This window comes from Cnephaeus nilssonii, assembly GCF_951640355.1.
Source record: "Cnephaeus nilssonii genome assembly, chromosome: 5".
NCBI classification, from domain to species: domain Eukaryota; kingdom Metazoa; phylum Chordata; class Mammalia; order Chiroptera; family Vespertilionidae; genus Cnephaeus; species Cnephaeus nilssonii.
In genome coordinates this window covers 109,239,964-109,259,336 of record NC_137076.1, presented here as the reverse complement: position 1 = coordinate 109,259,336, position 19,373 = coordinate 109,239,964, and the positions used below count along the sequence as shown (strand labels likewise).

The window sequence follows — 19,373 nt, the reverse complement described above, 5'->3', positions numbered from 1 at the left end:
CCCAACTGTTACATGGAAATGGGGACGTTGTGGGGGCGGCATAGAGCCACCAGTGTTTGAGTAGCCACTGCTGTTCTCATCTTGTTAAAGGCGCGGAGATTGTTCATGGTGAGAGGAGAGAAGATTAAACTCACCTGCAGCTCTCGGGAGAGAACCTCCGTCCGCCTGCAGGGCCGCGCTAATAATCAAGTCACGGCAGCTGCCGCGTCCTTCACGCTCGGCATGTTGGGAGGCCTCGTGGCACTCTGTCCCTCGGGTGTTTCCAGTGTTTTGCAGGGAAGTGGCTTTGTGTCCCCGAGGAGGGCGCAGGCTGGTACAGCCACTAGTGGACCCGCGTGCACAGGGATCATGGAACCTGAGAGCTCTCGGTCCTGGACGCCCGGGCCAGGCCCTGGACACAGCCGGCGTGGCCGCAGCAGACGCCGCATTGGGAGGAGTCGGCCGGTGGGGGCGGAACCTGGAGGCAGGGTCTGGGCTTGGCGCTCAGGGGCCACGGGCCACCGACAACCTCAGGGAGGTAACTCGCTCCCCGTGGCAACCTGCCGTCCTGGGGTGCCCCGTCGGGTGCTCTCCCGAAGCGTCAGGGCGTCACCCCCTCGTGGGGCTGCTGCCCGAAGAGGTGGGTGGGTCTCAGCCCCGTGTCGCAGGTGAGCGGCCCCTGCAGCCAACAGGGCAACTCATACGCTCCCTGTTGTCTGGACGCCCCCGGCCCCATGGAGGAGGCTGGCGGCACCCTGAGCCCCACTTCACGAGGGGACACTGAGTTAGGGAGCCTGAGCTCCTAGGTGCCCAGCCGTAGGGGCTGAGCGGAGCCGGCAGGCTCAGGGCCGCTGGTGGGGGGCAGCTCCTCAGCCCGGACGGAGGAGTGCAGGGAAGGGGAAGACAGCAGGCAGGTGGGACGTGCTTCCTTACGAACAAAGCAGCCGCAGCCGGCTGGTCGGGCAGCTTCTATACGCGCTCACACCGAGAGGCCTCGTGCCGATTAGGGACGCCCGTGCCACGTTAACATACGTTAACACCAGCAGGTCCCGTGAGGGTGGGCTGCACAGTGCCCACGGCGTGCACGCTTAGGGCAGGGGCCTTCCCTGGTGACACTGCTGTCCTCGCCTGCACGTGTGCCCCTGGGACCCGGGCGCTCTGGTCAGGGCCCCACAGCAAGCCCTCCAGCAGCGTGGCCGCCTGCACGGCGACGCCCTCCCGCCTCAGCCCTGGTGTGTTCTCAGCTCGTGTCCACCCTCCCGGACCTCAGCTCTGCCCGGGCCCTGCAGGCCCTCCCTGACCGGCAGCCTCCGGTCCTCGGTCCTCCACACGCTGCCCTCAGCGGCCTCCTTCCCTCGTCTGAGTGGACGATCCCCACGTGTGCGCCACACGCTGGCCCGCCTCAGGCCGCTCCTGGGCTGTCCCGAGGCTTCCAGGCTCACCTGGCCCCACCTTCACCTCCAGGCTGTTCCTCCTCCACCAGCTGCTCCAGCTGAAACTCCGGGGTCACCCTAGTCTCTTCTCCCCCTCCATACCCCAACACTCCCTCCAATGGCTCCTCCATCCCAGATAGTTCTTGAATTTTCCCATTTTCTCCATCTCTTTCCTCATCTCCTCCACCCCCCCCCCCCGCCCCCAGCTGGCCTTCACCCTTCAGCCCTGTAGTCAGCTCCCCACACGGAGGGGACAGCACCCACCTGCTCCCACCCCTCCTGCCCTCGGGACCAGTGGCCACCAGAGCCCACCAGGTGCCGCGATGTGCCCGGCTCTCTCCTGGCCCCCTGCCCTGCCTTCCTGACCACCCCCTGCTCTGTGGGGGCAGCTTCAGCGTCTCCCCAGAGCGGCCTCTGAGGGCTCCTCCTGGCGTGGACCTCCCACCACAGCCTGAAGCCTCCGGTGCTTGTGGGTTACGGGTCCCACCCAGTTGAACGTGGACCCTGGTGGGGACACCTTGCCTCGCATCACCCGTGACGTCACCCTTTCTTGGGGTGACAGGGCTGGTCGGCCAGCTCATCTCCTGTGTGTGTGTAGCTGTGTCTTTGTGTGAGTAGGTGTGTGCGGGTGTCCAGGTGTGAGGGGTGTGTCTGTGTGTGAGTAGGTGTGTGCAGGTGTCAGGTGTGAGGGGTGTGTCTGTGTGTGAGTAGGTGTGTGCAGGTGTGAGGGGTGTGTCTGTGTGAGTAGGTGTGTGTGGGTGTCAGGTGTGAGGGGTGTGTCTGTGTGTGAGTAGGTGTGTGCAGGTGACCAGGTGTGAGGGGTGTGTCTGTGAGTATGTGTGTGCGGGTGTCAGGTGTGAGGGGTGTGTCTGTGTGTGAGTAGGTGTGTGCAGGTGACCAGGTGTGAGGGGTGTGTCTGTGTGTGAGTAGGTGTGTGCGGGTGACCAGGTGTGAGGGGTGTGTCTGTGTGTGAGTAGGTGTGTGCAGGTGTCCAGGTGTGAGGGGTGTGTCTGTGTGAGTAGGTGTGTGCAGGTGTTAGGTGTGAGGGTGTGTCTGTGTGAGTAGGTGTGTGCGGGTGTCAGGTGTGAGGGGTGTGTCTGTGTGAGTAGGTGTGTGCAGGTGTCCAGGTGTGAGGGGTGTGTCTGTGTGAGTAGGTGTGTGCAGGTGTCCAGGTGTGAGGGGTGTGTCTGTGTGAGTAGGTGTGTGCGGGTATCAGGTGTGAGGGGTGTGTCTGGGGCAGGAGGCACTGCTGGCAGGTGTGTGCACCAGCCGGTCCCTTTGTGGGTTGGCCTGGGAGAGATTCTGCCCCAACATCTGAATGGGGAGGAGGGCGTGTCGGCATCGTTGTGAGGAACCCCAAACTTCCCAGGCAGAATGGGGGCCCTTGGCCATGCCCAGGGCCGAGGCCGTGAGGTCTGCGTGGGGAGCAGAGGGTCGGGCAGCAGGTGACCCTGTGTCTTTGCTTCCCTGCAGCCATGAAGTCGGGGGGCACTCAGCTCAAGCTCATCATGACGTTCCAGAACTACGGGCAGGCCCTGTTCAAGCCCATGAAGTAAGTGCGGGCGCCGGCAGCAATGGGGCGCGGGCGGGGGGGGGGGAGGGGACACGAGGTGCGAAGGAGGTGTGGAGGGGGCACAGAGGGGGCACAGAGGGGGACTGGGCTGGGCTAGTGAGGCCACAGGCACCAGGTTTGGTGGAAGGTGCAGTGTGTCCTCCCGTAGTGTTTTGGGGTGAACTCTGCGACTGCTCCCGGCTTTCTCCCCGCTGCCTGCTGCCCCACCCTCATCCCTGTTACCCAGCGGGAAACCACTGCTGCTCCGTCTGCCCCTCGGAGGGAGGACCCCACCCCCGCCTGGCTCAGGGTCAGCAGTCCCCTGTGGGGCCGGGGTGGGCGTTTCGGGGTCTGCAGGCCACGTGGTCTGTGTCCCAGCCGCTCAGAGCTGCCCCCGCCCCAAAGCAGCCAGATAAGCGGATGGGCCTGGCTGTGCTCCTGCAGCGCTTCAGCTGTAGCCCCGTGGCCGTGGCTTGTCCTGCTCTAGGAAACGGGAACGCTGCCACCACGTGAACGTGAGACACCAAGTGGCCCTGCAGACCCTGTGGCCACCTGGCCGCCCCAGGGGCACCCATCAAACGATTAAATCCACGACGAATAGTCTCTTCAGTGAAAAACTTCCTTCTGTGGCCGTGTCCTCCTTGTACACTGTTGGCAGGATACTCTGAACTACTTGGATGAGGGGCGGTGGGTCCGGGACGTGTAGTTGGTGTGACACGTGGCTGACGTAAAAGCTTAAGGGATATACATACACGAGGAGTGAGGATATTTTTTCATTGATTTTTTTAAAAAAGCAGAAGGGAGCAGGGAGAGAGAAACATTGATGTGAGAGAATCACATTGCCTGGTTGCCTCCCACATGCACCCCAACTGGGGGGCGGGGACCGGACCTGCAACCCAGATACATGCTTTGACCGGGAATCAAACCCAAGGCCCTCCGGTGCTCAGTTCAAAGCTCCAACCACTGAGCCATGCTGGCCGGGTGGATCATATATTTTTAACAGGCATCGAGAAGCGTATAATTAACACGTTAGCCCAGGAGTTCCTGGATATTCAAGTAAGATTTTTTAACAGCTTTATCAAGATAATAGGGGCCCGGTGCACAAATTCGTGCACCTTGAAAGGCACTGTGGGCCTCAAGGCTGTGGTGGGCACAGGGGCAGGTCTCGGCCCATCCTCTGTGCCCCCACCCTGATGCCCAGTCCCCTGTATGCCAGTAGCCCTGCCCCTGCGGCTGCTGCTCCCACAGGCTGACAGCACCAGCCCCGCTCGCACCCACTGATGGCGCAGAGCGATTGGGGCTGGAGCCAGCAGCGGCTGCTGCCCCGATCTCCCCTCAGGAGCAGGAGGAGGTGGAGAAGCCCTCAGGGGCGATCGGGACCAGCAGCCACTGCTCACACTCACTGATGGTGCCAAGCGATCGGGACCAATCAGGACCCGCTGGCAGCGGGTGCAAGCGCTGGGCGGGACCGAAGTTCACGGGAGCAAAGAATTTTCAGTAACCACCAGAGGCTCGCCCCAATGACAGCGACTGGCGCCCCGCTGTGGTCTGGTGCCCCACTCACCTGCTGCACCATCCCGCCACTACCAGTGCCCACCATGTTCCATGTTCTGCTGTGCTGCCAATACCCGCCATATTCCACGTGTGACCCCTGGTGGTCAGCTCACGTTGTAGTGACCGGTTGTTCGGTTGTTCGGTTATTCTGCCATCCGGTCTATTTGCACATTAGGGTTTTATATAGATAGATAATTCACATATCACCCTCGTCACCCAGGTGAAGTCCATAGTTCTGTGCTGTTAGCATGCGCACCGAACTGCGTGTCCGCCACCAGGATCAGTTCTAGGACCTGCCCATTATGCGGAGAGGCCGTGAACCCCAAGTCCTCACTCACTCACGGCCTCTAGGCTCTGCAACGTTGAGCAAAATGACACGTGAGGAAACGCCTCGCCGCAGGCTGTGGTGTGAACAGGAGTTAGTTCCTAGGGCAGCTCACCTGTGGGACGAGGGAGGACGTAGCAAAGCATGTGAGGGGCCCTGTGACAGGTTGCTGCCCCCACTTCTCCTTGCCCTCCTCTGCCGGGCGACCGCTGGCCCCCGTCGGTCTCCATGTGTCTCCATGTTCTGGGGCTTTCGAATGCATGGAATCGCGAAATGTGCTCTCTAATGGCTTCTCCCCCTCAGCCTCACGTCCTCAAGGCTCATCGAGTTGTGGCAGGTGCCAGGGCCTAGCTCCTATTTTAAAAAAATAATTTTATTGATCTCAGAGAGGAAGGAAGGGAGAGGGAGAGACAGAAACATCCATGATGAGAGAGAATCATGGATCGGCTGCCTCCTGCACACCCCACACTGGGGATCGAGCCTGCAACCTGGGCATGTGCCCTGACCGGGAATTAAACGGTGACCTCCTGATTCATAGGTCGATGCTCAACCACTAAGCATGCCGGCCGGGCCTGACGCCTTTTTAAGGTGGAACAACATTCCATCGTGTGGCTGGGTCACAGTTCATACATCTTCACGCAAGGGCATTTGGGCTGTTCCCACTTGTTGGCCTTAAGAATAATGCTGTTGGGAACATCCATGTACCAGGTTTGGGGTGGACGTGTGTTTTCTTTTCTTTTGGGTAAATGCCCAGGAATGCAAGCGCCGGGCATGTAATAACCACCTTGACCTGCTCGGGAACTGCCGACTGCCTTCCACAGCAGTTACCCAGCCACAGCCTGCCGGCAGCCTCGCTCCACGAGACACTGGTGATTACCGAGCCCTGGATTCCCGCCATCCCAGCGGGCGGGGTGTCTGTGGACTGACTGGCGTCTCCAACGACGGACGACGTGCAGCGGCTTCCACGCCCGTGTTGCCGTCTCTGTCTTCTTTGCAGAAACGTCTATTCAGGTCTCTTGCCATTTCTTCAGTTGTTTTTGTTAAGCGGCTGTAAGAGTTCTTCATGTATTTCGGACACCTGTGTGGTGTCCTTTCTAATTTTCAGAATGTCTAGTTTACCTATTGTTGTTGCTTGTGATTTTGGTGTAACATTTAACACACCAGTTCTGATATTGAAAAATAGATAGCGGTGCAGGCGCTGTGTGTAAACGTGTATCTGTAGGTAGTGGTGCAGGTGCCGTGTGTAAACGTGTATCTGTAGGTAGTAGTGCAGGTGCCGTGTGTAAGTGTGTATCTGTAGGTAGTGGTGCAGGTGCCATGTGTAAATGTGTGTCTCTAGGTAGTGGTGCAGGTGCCGTGTGTAAACATGTATCTGTAGGTAGTGGTGCAGGTGCCGTGTGTAAACGTGTATCTGTAGGTAGTGGTGCAGGTGCCGTGTGTAAGCGTGTATCTGTAGGTAATGGTGCAGGTGCCGTGTGTAAGCGTGTATCTGTAGGTAGCGGTGCAGGCGCTGTGTGTAAACGTGTATCTGTAGGTAGTGGTGCAGGTGCTGTGTGTAAGCGTGTATCTGTAGGTAGTGGTGCAGGTGCCGTGTGTAAACGTGTATCTGTAGGTAGTGGTGCAGGCGCCGTGTGTAAACGTGTATCTGTAGGTAGTGGTGCAGGTGCCGTGTGTAAGCGTGTATCTGTAGGTAATGGTGCAGGTGCCGTGTGTAAGCATGTATCTGTAGGTAGCGGTGCAGGCACCGTGTGTAAACGTGTATCTGTAGGTAATGGTGCAGGTGCCGTGTGTAAACGTGTGTCTGTAGGTAGTGGTGCAGGTGCCGTGTGTAAGCGTGTGTCTGTAGGTAGCGGTGCAGGCGACTGTGTGGCTGACCTTCGGTGTGGTGTCCCCGCCGAGTGCGCGGGCCTGGCAGCCTTTCTGTGGCCTTGGGTCCATGCCTTCTGCGTACTGACACGTGCTGGCAGCCGGTGGCCGCAGAGGGCATGTGGCTGCCCCCAGCGCCTGCCCCTCCTTCCCTCCTTTTCCTTCCGAAACTCAGGCCGCTCTGCTGGTTGTGACACGCACACACACCACCCCTCGAAGCTGTTTCCTGTCTCCATGTTGTTGTCAGGACTGGGCGGCGGCTGCTCCGGGCGTAGCGGGTGGCGGGGGCTAGTGGCTCTTCCTCGCATCAAGTCACTTGACCTTTCCGATCACAGGGCAGTCTTTACTACCCACTCTCCTGCCCTCTCCTTCCAGGAGGAGACACGGATCAGAGGGTTACATAAACAAGGAGTGGGCGCAGACCAGGGCTTGGGCCCTCACCTGGCACAGGGGCCCTAAATATTCCGATTGTCTCCTGTTTGCTGTGTTTATGGTGCACCGGGCGGGGCCCCAGCCCAGCGTGACCGGTCCACCTTGACTTGGTTCTCTGCCAGGCCAGGCCCCGGCCCAGTGGCTGAGGCTGCGATTCCGCCGGGCGACCTGTGCCCAGAGCCTCCCCACAGCCATCTGCTCTTTCCTTTTGCAAAGACTAGAAGTATATATGTGTGTGTCTGTGCGTGTGTGCATGTGTGCGTGTGTGTGTGCATGTGTGTGCGCGCGTGTGTACGTGTGTGTGTGTGTCTCGGAGATAAACCATCTCTGGCAGCTGTTTGGAGGCCCGTCCCTCGGGCACAGATACATAAGCGGCTGCAGAAACCTTGCGGGGAAGGTGCTTCTGAATCAGAAATTCGAGCCCCTCCTGCTCTGACCAGTGTGGCCGCCAGGCACCAGTGCACACGGCAAAGAGGAGGTGCAGGCGGAGAGCGGGCAACGCTGGACGCTGGGTCTGGTCCTGTGCTCACCGTGCAGGCGCTCGGGGCTCAGGGAGTGGGTGGACAGACGGTGGCACGAGTGAAAGCAGGACCTCGGGTGGGCTGCCCGGGGCCGGGTGAGGAGGAAGGCGCTCTGGAGGCCCGGGAGACCATGGAGCTGGTGTTGCCGAGTGGGTAGGAGTTGTCTCCGGGCGGGAAGGCTTCTGGCACAGGATCCACACAGGAAGCCACGGGGCAATGCGGGTTTGAGGGCCCGTGGTGGCGCCGTTAGGAGTGGGCACGTATTCGAGTTGTTCTGATAAATAATTTGTTTCTCTGCTCTGCTGCCCTCACTCAGCCCAGAGGCAAACACATTGCCCAATAGCCCGTCGCAGGGTGTGGAGCCCGCGGAGGCCTGGGCCTGGCCAGAGGTGGACAAGGACCCTTTTGTGTCCACACTCAGCTCGGGCCGGCCTCCAAGCCCCCCACCCCGCCTGACTCGGGAGCTCAGCATCCTCCGTGGGGCCCGTGCCAGGTTCCTCGGCCAGACCTCATGTGCCCATAGGAAGCTGCCCGAGCCGTGTCCCCCCCGCCCCCCGCCCCGGGCTGGCAGTGCTTGGGTCAGAGCTGTGGGCCCGGCCGAGGTGGGCTTCCCCTTACAGATCCTGGCACGCGGGTTCGTCCCTCCCCGGCACCCCCATGGGCCCTGCCTGGCATGGCCATCAGTGCCCACTCAGACCTGGCGTGACATCAAGTACTCAGAGTGACCAGGCCCCAGGAGGAGCTTCCGTTCTGCAGGGAGTCGGCAGCCACGCACACAGATAAACACACACGTTTCAGAGGCTGAGTCCCTGGAGGAGATTCAGGCAGAGGTGCCCTGGGGCCGGGCAAGGCCTCTGGCTGGGCCCCACGTCCTGGAGAGGAGGGAGGGAGTGGCCGCGTGGAGCCCCGCCCAGGCCCCGGGCAGACAGGAGGCAGCCGGTCTGAGCAGATGCCACGCTGTGCAGGCTCACTCACCTCCAGGCTCCCATGGGACACGGCTTGTCTCCACGTTCATGGGTCATTTTTATAGAAGAAACTGGACTTTTACATTGAGAAACAAATCAACGGCCCGTCACAGCCTTGGACAGCGACTCCTGAGCCTCCCCACACTCAGCAGCAGGACGGCGCCAGCCGATGGCCCTTGCGCCCCTCTCCCTGCCTGGCCGTCCGCCCTGAGTCCACCATCGCGAGGACCAGCTGCACGTGGAGGAGCTCGAGGGGGCGCGAGCAGGAGCAGCATCCTTGGGGCAGAGTGGGGCTCGCCGGCTTTGCGGGGCTGCTGCTGGAGGACAGCATGGAGGAGCCTTCGTGGGGGGTTTGTGGAGAAGGGTCGTCTCCCCTTCACTCCTGGGGCCACTGCAGACCTTCCCTGGGACCCAGGTGCCCCCCCTTCAGCACGCAGCTTGCTCTGCCCCGCCAGCTGAGCTCTCAGCACCGCCCACTCAGAGGAGGTGCATTTACGGAGGGGCTGAGGAGCAGGACTGCAAGGTGCCCACCCGGGCGTGGTGGGCGAGGTGGGTGAGATGGGCGTGGTGGGTGTAGGCTTGATGGACGGGGCAGCAGGGTCTCTGAGTCCTCATGGCCGCCCGGGGAGTGGCTTGGCGGGTTCACTGAGCTGCGTGATGCCAGTGCCAGCCGTGTGCATGGCCCTGTTCATGTACCTGCAGCCAAACAGCATTACCCAGGCCGACCACAGGAGTTACCCATCCCCACCTGCTCCCACATGGCAGTGGGAATCCTGTGTGTAACAGAGTCAAAGGGAAAGGGGATTATTAATGACTAGAGGCCCGGTGCATGAAATTCGTGCATGGGTAGGGTCCTTAGGCCAATCGATTGGGGGGGGGGGGGGGCTTCCTTCACTCCGCGCTGCCCCCTGGTGGTCAGTGCACATCATAGCGAGTGGTTGAACTCCTTGTCGAACTCGAGGGGACACTTTTCCTACTAGCCTTTTACAACAGCTGCAGAGACCCAGGCAGGGGGTGAAAGGGGTGCACGCTTAGTGAGGCCCTCGAGAGGCAGTTCTGGGACCGCCCCACCCCCATTGAGCAGATGGGGGAACTGAGTCTGGGCAGGGTCGCTTCGCAGGGCCCAGGCCTCTAGCGTCCCCACCCTGATCCAGCCGCCCCCTCGCTCACCGTGGCAAATGCTTCCCTGGGGGCTCTGGAAAAGATGATGCCCTTTGTTCAAAGTCAAAGCCAGCAGGACATTTTCCCCAAAGCCACTCTCCTGACAGCAGAACCGGGCGAGTCTTTCTGTAACTCGCTGGTTATTGCCGTCTAGGGGTGCCTGCTCCTTGTGGGCCGTCCCTCTAGTTGTCATGAACGGGAGGGAAGATGAAAAGGCAGGGAAGGGACTAGGGCCTTCATTTCCGGGTACGGGGAGGCGGCGTTTCTTTCAGGGGCAGTGTGATCAGGCCCCCAGGTGTGATCAGGCCCCCAGGTGTGATCAGGCCCCCAGATGTGATCAGGCCCTCAGGTGTGATCAGGCCTCCAGGTGTGATCAGGCCCCGCAGGTGTGATCAGGCCTCCAGGTGTGATCAAGCCTCCAGGTGTGATCAAGCCCCCAGGTGTGATCAGGCCCCCAGGTGTGATCAGGCCTCCAGGTGTGATCAGGCCCTGCAGGTGTGATCAGGCCCTGCAGGTGTGATCAGGCCCCCAGGTGTGATCAGGCCCCGCAGGTGTGATCAGGCCCCCAGGTGTGATCAGGCCCCGCAGGTGTGATGCCCCAGGGACACCTTGCAGACAAGAGCTCCTAGAACAGCCTGAAGAATGGCTGCCTGCAGCGCCCCCTGAAGGGTTCTCCTCTGGAGGGAACGGCAGCCATCCTGACGCTGAGTCCCATCCTCAGTGGGAAGACTCGGAGCAGCGTGGCACCTCGACTCTTACTACATGTAACTAAAACGATGCACCAAGGACTTTGGTACAGGACAGCCTGGCCCCTGTGCCCTCAGGCCTCTGGGGAAGGCGCACTCATTTGCCCTTTAACTGCATTCCTGAGTCATGCCCATGAGACCCGGGGGAGCCGGCAGAGGGTGCTGGAAACAGGGCGCCCGTGGCTGAAGCAGGGCCTTGTCGGGCCCTCTGGGCTGAGCCCTCTGGCTGGCCGTCTCCCTGCCTGTGGGGTGGGGCCACGTCACGGTGGCGAGGACTCAGGAGGGAAGTCACGGAACTGCTCAGTGGGCACTCCGCTCCTGGTAGGAGCCCAATAATGTCGGCTTTTGTTCCTCACAGGCCTTGGGAACACGCTGCCAGTTTCCTCTGTTTTGCTTTATTTTTGTTAATCCTCACCCGAGGATGTTTTCCCATTGATTTTTAGAAAGAGTGGAAAGGAGGGGGAGAGACAGAAAGAAACATCAATGTGAGAGAGACACATCGATGGGTTGCCTCCCACATGCACCCCGACCAGGGCGGGGATCAAGCCTGCATCCGAGGTACATGCCCTTGACCAGAATCGAACCCAAGACCCTTCAGTCCCCAGGCCGATGCTCTAAACCACGGAGCAACCTGCCAGGGCCATTTCCTCTGTTTTTAACCCAAACGTGGGTTCTCAGTTTTGCACAGATTCAAGGACATTGAGATGTTGACAGTAACGGTGGGGACTCCAGGGGGCTGTCCCTCTAAAGGGAGGGGCTGCGTGGGGGTGACACATGGAAGGCTGAGGAGTCTGGTCAGTGCGGGGCCTAGATGCTGGGATGGGTCTCGCTGGAATGGGGCCCTGCGGTGAACGTCCTCCCTCGGAGCCCTGTCGTTCACGGGGTCCCCCCACAGAGCAGGGCCTCTCTCGGACACGGGACTGATCCTGCAGCCAGACCCCAGGCCCTTCCTGTGCCCCTGAGCCTGGGCACCCGACCTGGCGGCCGGCGCTTCAGGCCGCGCACGCCCAGCTCTGGGCCGTGGAGCCTGTGCTGCTCAGAGACTTTAGGACCCTCGGCTGCAGCGTCTGACCCTGGAGGGTGCAGAGGAGGAGCGCTGACTTGGGTCAGAGACACCTGTTCCTACCCGGGACCTGCATGTCCATCCTCTGGTCCTGCAAACACGTCTTCCTCTTTCTCCACCTCCGACCTCCGTGTCAGTAAGGCGGGGGCCAGGGTCAGAGCCGGAGGGCCCCAGGCCTGATCGTGCAGCCAGGGATGGCCCAGCATTTACCAGGTGCTGCCTCTTGGGCTTCTGTGGAAACAGGTACTTTCCCACAAGACCCTGTCGTTTCTTAGACGTGATGCGTTTCCTGTGAGGTGGCGTGCCCAGAGCTGGAGGAAACAGGCCGAGGGCACACCCTTCCCCAGGCTGCCTCAGGCACCAGCCTTGTGGGCATCTGTCAGCAGCCACCGGGAACCAGCAGCGAGTCTTTGGCACAAAGGGCAGCTCCCTCCCTGTCGTCGAGGGAGGACGCTGACTTGGGGCACCGGCTCCTGGGTGCTGCTCCAGAAAGTGCTTGTCCAGCCTCTGGTCTCCCCGCTTCGTCGGGCAGGTGCCAGCTCGGAGCTCTGCCGACCCCGGTGCCCGACAGCATCTCCCACGTGTCCATCCCCACCTCCCCAGGGAGAAGCCCAGTCCGGGTGGGCCACGCCCTGCACCTGTCCTCCGCACCTGGGCACACCTTTAGCCAGGACACCTGGAGGAAGGAGAGGTTGCCAGGTGACCAGGATCAGCCAAGTCCAGTCTCCTGCCTGGGGCAGTGGGTTCAGTACTTTTCCAAAGTGTTTTCCCCCAACGGCGGAGTCAGCGACAGCACCGCCTGTTCTACAGGGCGGCCCGGGAGGTGGCGGGGGTGCGGACTCCCCCGTGTCCCCGTGCGTCCCTGCTCGGCAGCCTGGCCCTGAGCAGAGCCAGCGTGGCCCTGCGGCAAACACGCGGCTGAGGCCCTGAGTTCCCGGGCGTGGACGGACCATAGGGACAGCTGCCGGGAGCTGAGCAGAGGGCGCATGGAGGCCAACACTGGTGGGTGCTGCTCCGGGGGGCCTGCTCCTTCCTTCCTTCTGTCCCTGCAGGACACGCTCGCAGGTGTGCACAACCCTTGTCAGCCCCCCTCACTGGGCCTTACAAATCAGTCCGGCCTTTCCTCCTTGATCCTCCCTGAGTGAGTGTGTACGTGTAGGGGGCGGGGGCGGGGGGGACCGACTCTGAGGACAGGAAGGGCCGTACCAGCCAGCCACACCCCAGAGCCCTGCCTGAGCATCTCGTGAGGACGGAGGTGAGAGATGACATGTTTTGCAGCTGGGAAACGGGTGAAGAAGGTAGGGGCGCTCACCCAGCTCTCCTTGCTGGAAGCAGGCCTGCCCACCCCGGGCCTCTGCTCTCACCCATGGGTGTCTGCCAAAACGAAGGATGGGAGGCTGACACCAGGGTCCAACCTGTGTGTGTCCTCCCCTTGGGTGTTCCTCAGTGCCCAGCTCAGCTCTGGGGGCCTCACAGGTTAAATTGGGTCCCTGTCCCAAGGAGCTCCGGTCTGGAGGAGCCTTCAAACCACTCACAAGCCACCTACGGGGGTGGGGGGTGTGCTCAGCAAGCAGGGAACCTCAAGTCTCCCAGGGCCTCTGGAGTGGAGGCAGACAAAAAAGCATTCATGGCCACTTCTTTGCACTTCCGGGGCCATTCGGGGAAGGGGCTTCGGGAAGCCAGAACAGCCTGGCCTGTGTAGCCTCGGGGCTGGGGACAGAGCTGCCTTTCTGTGAACTGCCCAGGACGGAAGGAAGCCCCGAGGCAGGAGGAGGGAGGGAACCAGGAACTTTCCTGGAACCTGGTCACAGGCTGTAAGAAGTGGCTGCACTCTTCCCAGAGCAACAGGGCTCAGAGCCACCTGCCATCCTGGTGTGTGACCTACTCAGAGGTGAAGGAGGCAGGAACAAAGGTCAAAGCATTGCCAGATAGAAATGCTCACTTTTTAGCATCACAGGTATTGCCACTGCACATCAGGCAATAAGAGGTCAATGTGTGTTAGGGACAATGGCCATGGAGGTAATGGTGGTGGTGATAGCAATGGTGGTGACGATGATGATGATGATGGTGATGGTGATGGTGGTGATAGCAATGGTGGTGACGATGATGATGCTGGTGATAGTGATGGTGGTATTGATGGTGGTGATAGTGATGGTGGTGGTGATGATGGTGATGGTGATGATGGTGGTGATGGTGATGATGATGGTAATGTTGATGATGATGGTGGTGGTGGTGGTGACGATGATGGTGATGGTGATGGTGGTGGTGGTGGTGATGATGGTGTTGATGATGGTGGTGATGATGGTGATGTTAATAATAATGATGATGGTGGTGGTGGTGGTGGTAATGGTGGAAATTGAAGAAATAACAGTGAAAAGAGCTGGACATTGCAAATAGGCTTATGCCTCTTCCCTGTGCTTCTTCCATCAGCCCCTCCTCTGTCCATCTGCTTACTACACACCTGTTCTACAGCAGGCGCTTGGCTGGGCACTCCTGCCCCGGCGGTCCAAGCAGTGGTCTAGTGCCATGTTGCCAAGCTCCTCAGGGGAGAAGCCTTCTCGCTGGCTGCCAGGAAGGCACCTGGGGCCAAGGCAGGGCTGAGGGGGTGCAGGGCACAGCACAGGCAACGTGTAGAGATGGGCAAGGCTGCTGAGGATTCGTGACACCAGAGCTGCAGGGTGGGGGGAGGGGGAGGAGGGCAGGGCTGGGGGGTCACCAGGAGCTTCTGACAGTCCTGGGTCGGGGAGGGACCAAGGAGCCGGGTGAGTAGGAGTAAGGGTGGGGAGGCCCGGCCCCAGAGCCCGGTTAGACCGTATGAGCGCACGCCCCTTCCACCGGAAGGTTTTCTCAGTGCAAGCCCTTTCTGTTTTGTCCCCTTTTCTCCAGGCAAACGAGAGAGCAGGAGACACCCCCTGACTTTTTTTATTTCTCGGACTACGAGAGGCACAATGCGGAGATCGCTGCCTTCCACCTGGACAGGTGAGCTGACCCACCTGCGGCTCCACAGAGGCCAGGTGGCGGGGTCTGAGGGCTGAGCTCGAGCTGGACCCTTCAACTCTAGCCGCTCCCTGCGGTGGGGCCCGGGGCTACCCCGCGTACAGAGGGGAGCATGGGCGCTGTGGGCATCCGATTTGCTCACGCTCAGAACCACTCCTCTCCCAGGAGAGAGTACTCCCTGCCCTCAGGTCACAGCCCAGGTGGACGTGCCTGCTTCCCACACCTAGAACAGCGCTGGTCTAGTGCCATGGTGCCAAGCTCCTCGGGGAGCGGGGGAGACCATGGGCACCGGGAAGAGGGAAGAGGGAGGGGGAGGGGGAGGGGCGCCGAGAGCTGGGTGTTGCGCAGGGAATTGCAGGTGTGCATGTCTCTGGGAGGTGAGGATGGGCTGAGGGACCACATCTCACCGACTGCCCCCACGTGGTCACCTGTCCTGGGGGCAGCCTCCTCCGCAGAATGGGTTCCTCTTTGGGCTCCACGTGGCCCCTGGATGCAGGGTGGTGGGCAGGCAGCCGATGTAGGACCATGTGGGATGGACGGTCAGCACCCCCAGGGACAATTCGTGGGCCTGGCTTTGGGGTCAGCCCCAGGGCCCAGAGGATTGGCCCCCCTCAGTCCTCTGGAGCCCCAGCGTGTGTGTGCCCTGGGCCCGCAGCGTGACGTTACTCAGGCTGGTGACAATGCAGAGCCCCCCGCAGACCAGACGGAAACCAGGGCCCGAGGCAGAGACAGACATATTTCCTCGGTGCCACCTGGGGCAGCCACAGGGCTCAGATAACACCCCCCATGCCCTTCCCGGCAGGATCCTGGACTTCCGCCGCGTCCCCCCCGTGGCCGGCAGGATGGTCAACATGACCAGGGAGATCCGGGATGTCACGCGGGACAAGAAGCTGTGGCGAACCTTCTTCATCTCCCCAGGTAAGTGCGCCCGGGAAGCCCCCTGCTGGCTGCACGGGGACGGGGGCTCGGTGACCTGTGAGGGGTTGTGTCGAGGACGGTCTCCAGCCGGCAGGTCCCTCTGACCCCGCCTGTGCCCTCCCACGTGCTTTCCTGTCCCGTCAGTCCCCTGGGCGGGCATAGAGGTGACATCTACCACCTGCTTTGTTCAAAGGCAAAAGGAATCCATTTTGGAAAGCCCCAGGCTCCCGGAATCTCCTCCCAGTAGTGCAGCCAGGGTCCAGGCCGGCCACACCTGGGACCACCTCTCCCCGCTGCCCAGGCTGTGTGGCTGCTCCTGGCCACTTCTTTGTGCAACTTTCATTGCGATGTTTCTAGTGACACGTATTTTAAAGTTTCAAAACTTAAGGCAGTAACACCAGTTCCATGTGGCGCCCCCTAGTTCAGCCGTCGGCATCATCCTTCCCCGGCAGCCGTGGTCTCGGTTCCGTCGGCCTCTCACCTCAGTGCACCTGAGAGACTGTCTCGGTCCGCAGAGCAGGGTCAGAGGGGCCGAGAACGTGCCGTGGGGTCGGGTTCTGGCTCCCATGTTTCTACACACCCCAGGCCCCTGAGTGTTTCTCCACAAAGTGATGAGTCATGAGCACGGGGCCCCGTGAGTGAATACACAGGCTGGTGGGCGCGGTCGGCATGATCAGAGACGCGACGCCGAGGGCTGTGGCAGCGAGTGGGTCTGGGCAACAGGCCAAGTGCAGTTTCTAAATTACTCGTCTTTATTGAGACACTAGAGGCCCGGTGCACGGATCCATGCACTGGTGGGGTCTCTTGGCCTGGCCTGCGCCCTCTCGCAATCCAGGATCCCTCTGGTGATGTCGGATTGCCCATTTTGGCCCGGTCCCTGCAGGCCAATCTCAGAGACCCCACCAAATCCGTGCACCAGGCCTCAAGTATGCATATAGATCTTCAGTTAATCTCTTCCCCTCTCCCCTCTCCCCCTTGCCCTCTGAGATTCATCAGTTTGTTCCTTGTTTCCATGCCTGTGTGTTGAGCGTCTGCCCCCTGGTGGTCAGTGCGCGTCATAGCTACCAGTTGAACGGTCGCTTAGGCTTTTATTTTAATTTTTTAAAATATATTTTATTGATTTTTTACAGAGAGGAAGGGAGAGGGATAGAGAGTTAGAAACATCAATGAGAGAGAAACATCAATCAGCTGCCTCCTGCACACCCCCCATGGGGGATGTGCCTGCAACCAAGGTACATGCCCTTGACTGGAATCGAACCTGGGACCCTTCAGTCCGCAGGCCGACGCTCTATCCACTGAGCCAAACTGGTTAGGGCTAGGCTTTTATATATATAGATGATTCATATGTCGTAAACTTCACCATTTTGAAGTGCACCATTCAGAGGTTTTTAAAACATCTCACTGTGTTGTACACCATCCCCACAATCCAATTCCAGACCGTTTCCCTCTCTCAGAAGGAAGCCCTGCCTGTTAGCAGTCACCCCAGGTGTCCCCTCCCCCCAGTCCCTGGCTCCATCAGTATTTCTGTCTGGATCTGCCTGTCCTGGACGTTTCACATAAATAGAGTCACACAATGTGCGGCCCCTTTGGGTCTGACTTCGCTTGCTGGGCACCATGCTTTCAAGTTCATTCACGTGTAGTGAGTGTGTGAGCCTCACTCCTTATAGGGTCACCTGGTGCACTGACTAGGATGTCCACAGACTCCGGTCCCTTAGTGGTGAGGGTGCACGGAGGAACCTGGATTCAGATCCTCACTCACACGCACAGCTGCGTGGTCTCAGCATGTGCTGTGGGTGTGAGGTCGCCTGTTGCTCCGTGGTGCAGGTGTGAGGTCATGTGTTGCAGGTGTGAGGTCGCCTGGTGCTCCGTGGTGCAGGTGTGAGGTCATGTGTTGCAGATGTGAGGTCGCCTGCTGCTCCGTGGTGCGGGTGTGAGGTCATGTGGTGCGGGTGTGAGGTCATGTGGTGTGGGTGTGAGGTCGCCTGCTGCTCCGTGGTGCGGGTGTGAGGTCATGTGGTGCGGGTGTGAGGTCATGTGGTGCGGGTGTGAGGTCATGTGGTATGGGTGTGAGGTCATGTGGTGCGGGTGTGAGGTCTTCTGCTGCTCCGTGGTGCGGGTGTGAGGTCATGTGGTGCGGGTGTGAGGTCTTCTGCTGCTCCGTGGTGCGGGTGTGAGGTCATGTGGTGCGGGTGTGAGGTCATGTGGTGCGGGTGTGAGGTCATTGGTGCGGGTGTGAGGTCATGTGGTGCGGGTGTAAGGTCATGTGGTGTGGGTGTGAGGTCATGTGGTGCGGGTGTGAGGTCATTGGTGCGGGTGTGAGGTCATGTGGTGCGGGTGTGAGGTCATGTGCTGCGGGTATGAGGTCACCTGCTGCTCCGTGGTGCGGGTGTGAGGTCATGTGCTGCGGGTATGAGGTCACCTGGTGCTCCGTGGTGTGGATGGACCACCTGTGTGTACCGTTCATCACTTGATGGACGTGTGGTGTGCTTCCAGTCTTCCACTGCTGGGAACAGAGCTGCTGTGGACGTCAGCTACATGCTGTGTGCACACCTGTGTTCACTTCTCGGGGCGTGTGCATGGGGGTGGCAATGCTGGGTCTGGTGGGTACTCTGTGTCTAACGTTTTGAGGAAACATCCTACTGCGTTCCCAGCGGCTGCTCCATTTCATGTAGCCACCAGCACTGTGTTAGGTTCTAACGTCTCCACGTCCCAAGGACGCCCGCTGTCTGTTCTGATGATCATGACGATCGCGTGGGTGTGAAGTGGGCCTCGCTGCGGAGTGGACTTGATTGGTTTCTCTAGTGGCTGATGTTGAGATCCTTTCCCATCCTCGCTGGCCATCTGTAGGTCTTCTTTGGAGAAACATCCACTGAACTCCTTTGTCCATTGATTAATTGGGTTATTTATCTTTTTAACGTTGAGCTGCAAGAGTTGTTTGTATGTGATAAATACTAGGTCCTGATGAGGTATGTGGTTTGCAAACATTCTCCCCACTCCGTGGATTGTCTCTTCACGTTCTCAATAGTACGAATGCCTTTTTTAAGCTGTTGAACATGGACTCCAGGATTCCCATTCACTCCAGTCCCTTAATGTTGAGGGTGAGCAGAAAGAACCTGGGTTCAGATCCTAACTCACACCCACAGCTGTGTGGCCTCGGGAAGGTGTGCTGCCCTCTCTGGGCCTCCCCTTTCTGTAGCCTGGGGTTGGAGGGTTTGCTGAGATGCATCTGAGAGTGCGGGGAAGGCCCCGGCTCCGAGGACCCACTAACCAGCCGCGCCCTCTGCCACCAGCCAACAACGTCTGCTTCTACGGGGAGTGCTCCTACTACTGCTCCACGGAGCACGCCCTGTGCGGGAAGCCGGACCAGATCGAGGGCTCGCTGGCGGCCTTCCTGCCGGACCTGTCCCTGGCCAAGAGGAAGACGTGGCGGAACCCGTGGCGACGCTCGTACCACAAACGCAAGAAGGCGGAGTGAGTGTGGGCTGAGTGTGGCCACGGCAGCCCTGGGCCAGGCCCCGATGGTCCGGGGTCAGGGAGGTCTTGCTTCTCTCCACTGGCAGCAGGAAGACGAGCTCAGAGGGGCCCGGGGCCTCGCCCATGGCCACATGGGTGTGAGAGGCCCTGCCCCATGTGTGACGGCCACCGCGTGATTGGCGGTCGGGAGGGGCGTCCTTACGCTGAGAATTAGACGTGGCCTCCAAGGGGTGCTGCCTGTCCCCTGGGGCTCTGGAACCACGGCCCCTCAGTGTCCAGACACGGCGTCCGTCCCTCCCGCCCCGCTTGTCCCTCCTGCTGGAGAAACACCCCGTCCTCTTAGCCCCCGAGGCCTGTGAGTGAGGTGCCCGGCCTCTTTCTAAGAGT

General features: G+C 60.3%; 1 protein-coding gene across 1 annotated transcript in view; it reads left to right on the top strand.

The window, feature by feature from the left end:
• FAM20C (FAM20C golgi associated secretory pathway kinase) overlaps nucleotides 1-19,373 on the top strand; it is a 32,184-nt gene that overhangs the window by 10,058 nt on the left and 2,753 nt on the right. The window contains exons 3-6 of the mRNA XM_079771653.1: nucleotides 2,886-2,964; nucleotides 14,484-14,576; nucleotides 15,397-15,512; nucleotides 18,803-18,983. Of these exons, the coding sequence (XP_079627779.1) occupies nucleotides 2,886-2,964; nucleotides 14,484-14,576; nucleotides 15,397-15,512; nucleotides 18,803-18,983 (469 nt within the window). The remainder of the gene's footprint in view (nucleotides 1-2,885; nucleotides 2,965-14,483; nucleotides 14,577-15,396; nucleotides 15,513-18,802; nucleotides 18,984-19,373) is intronic.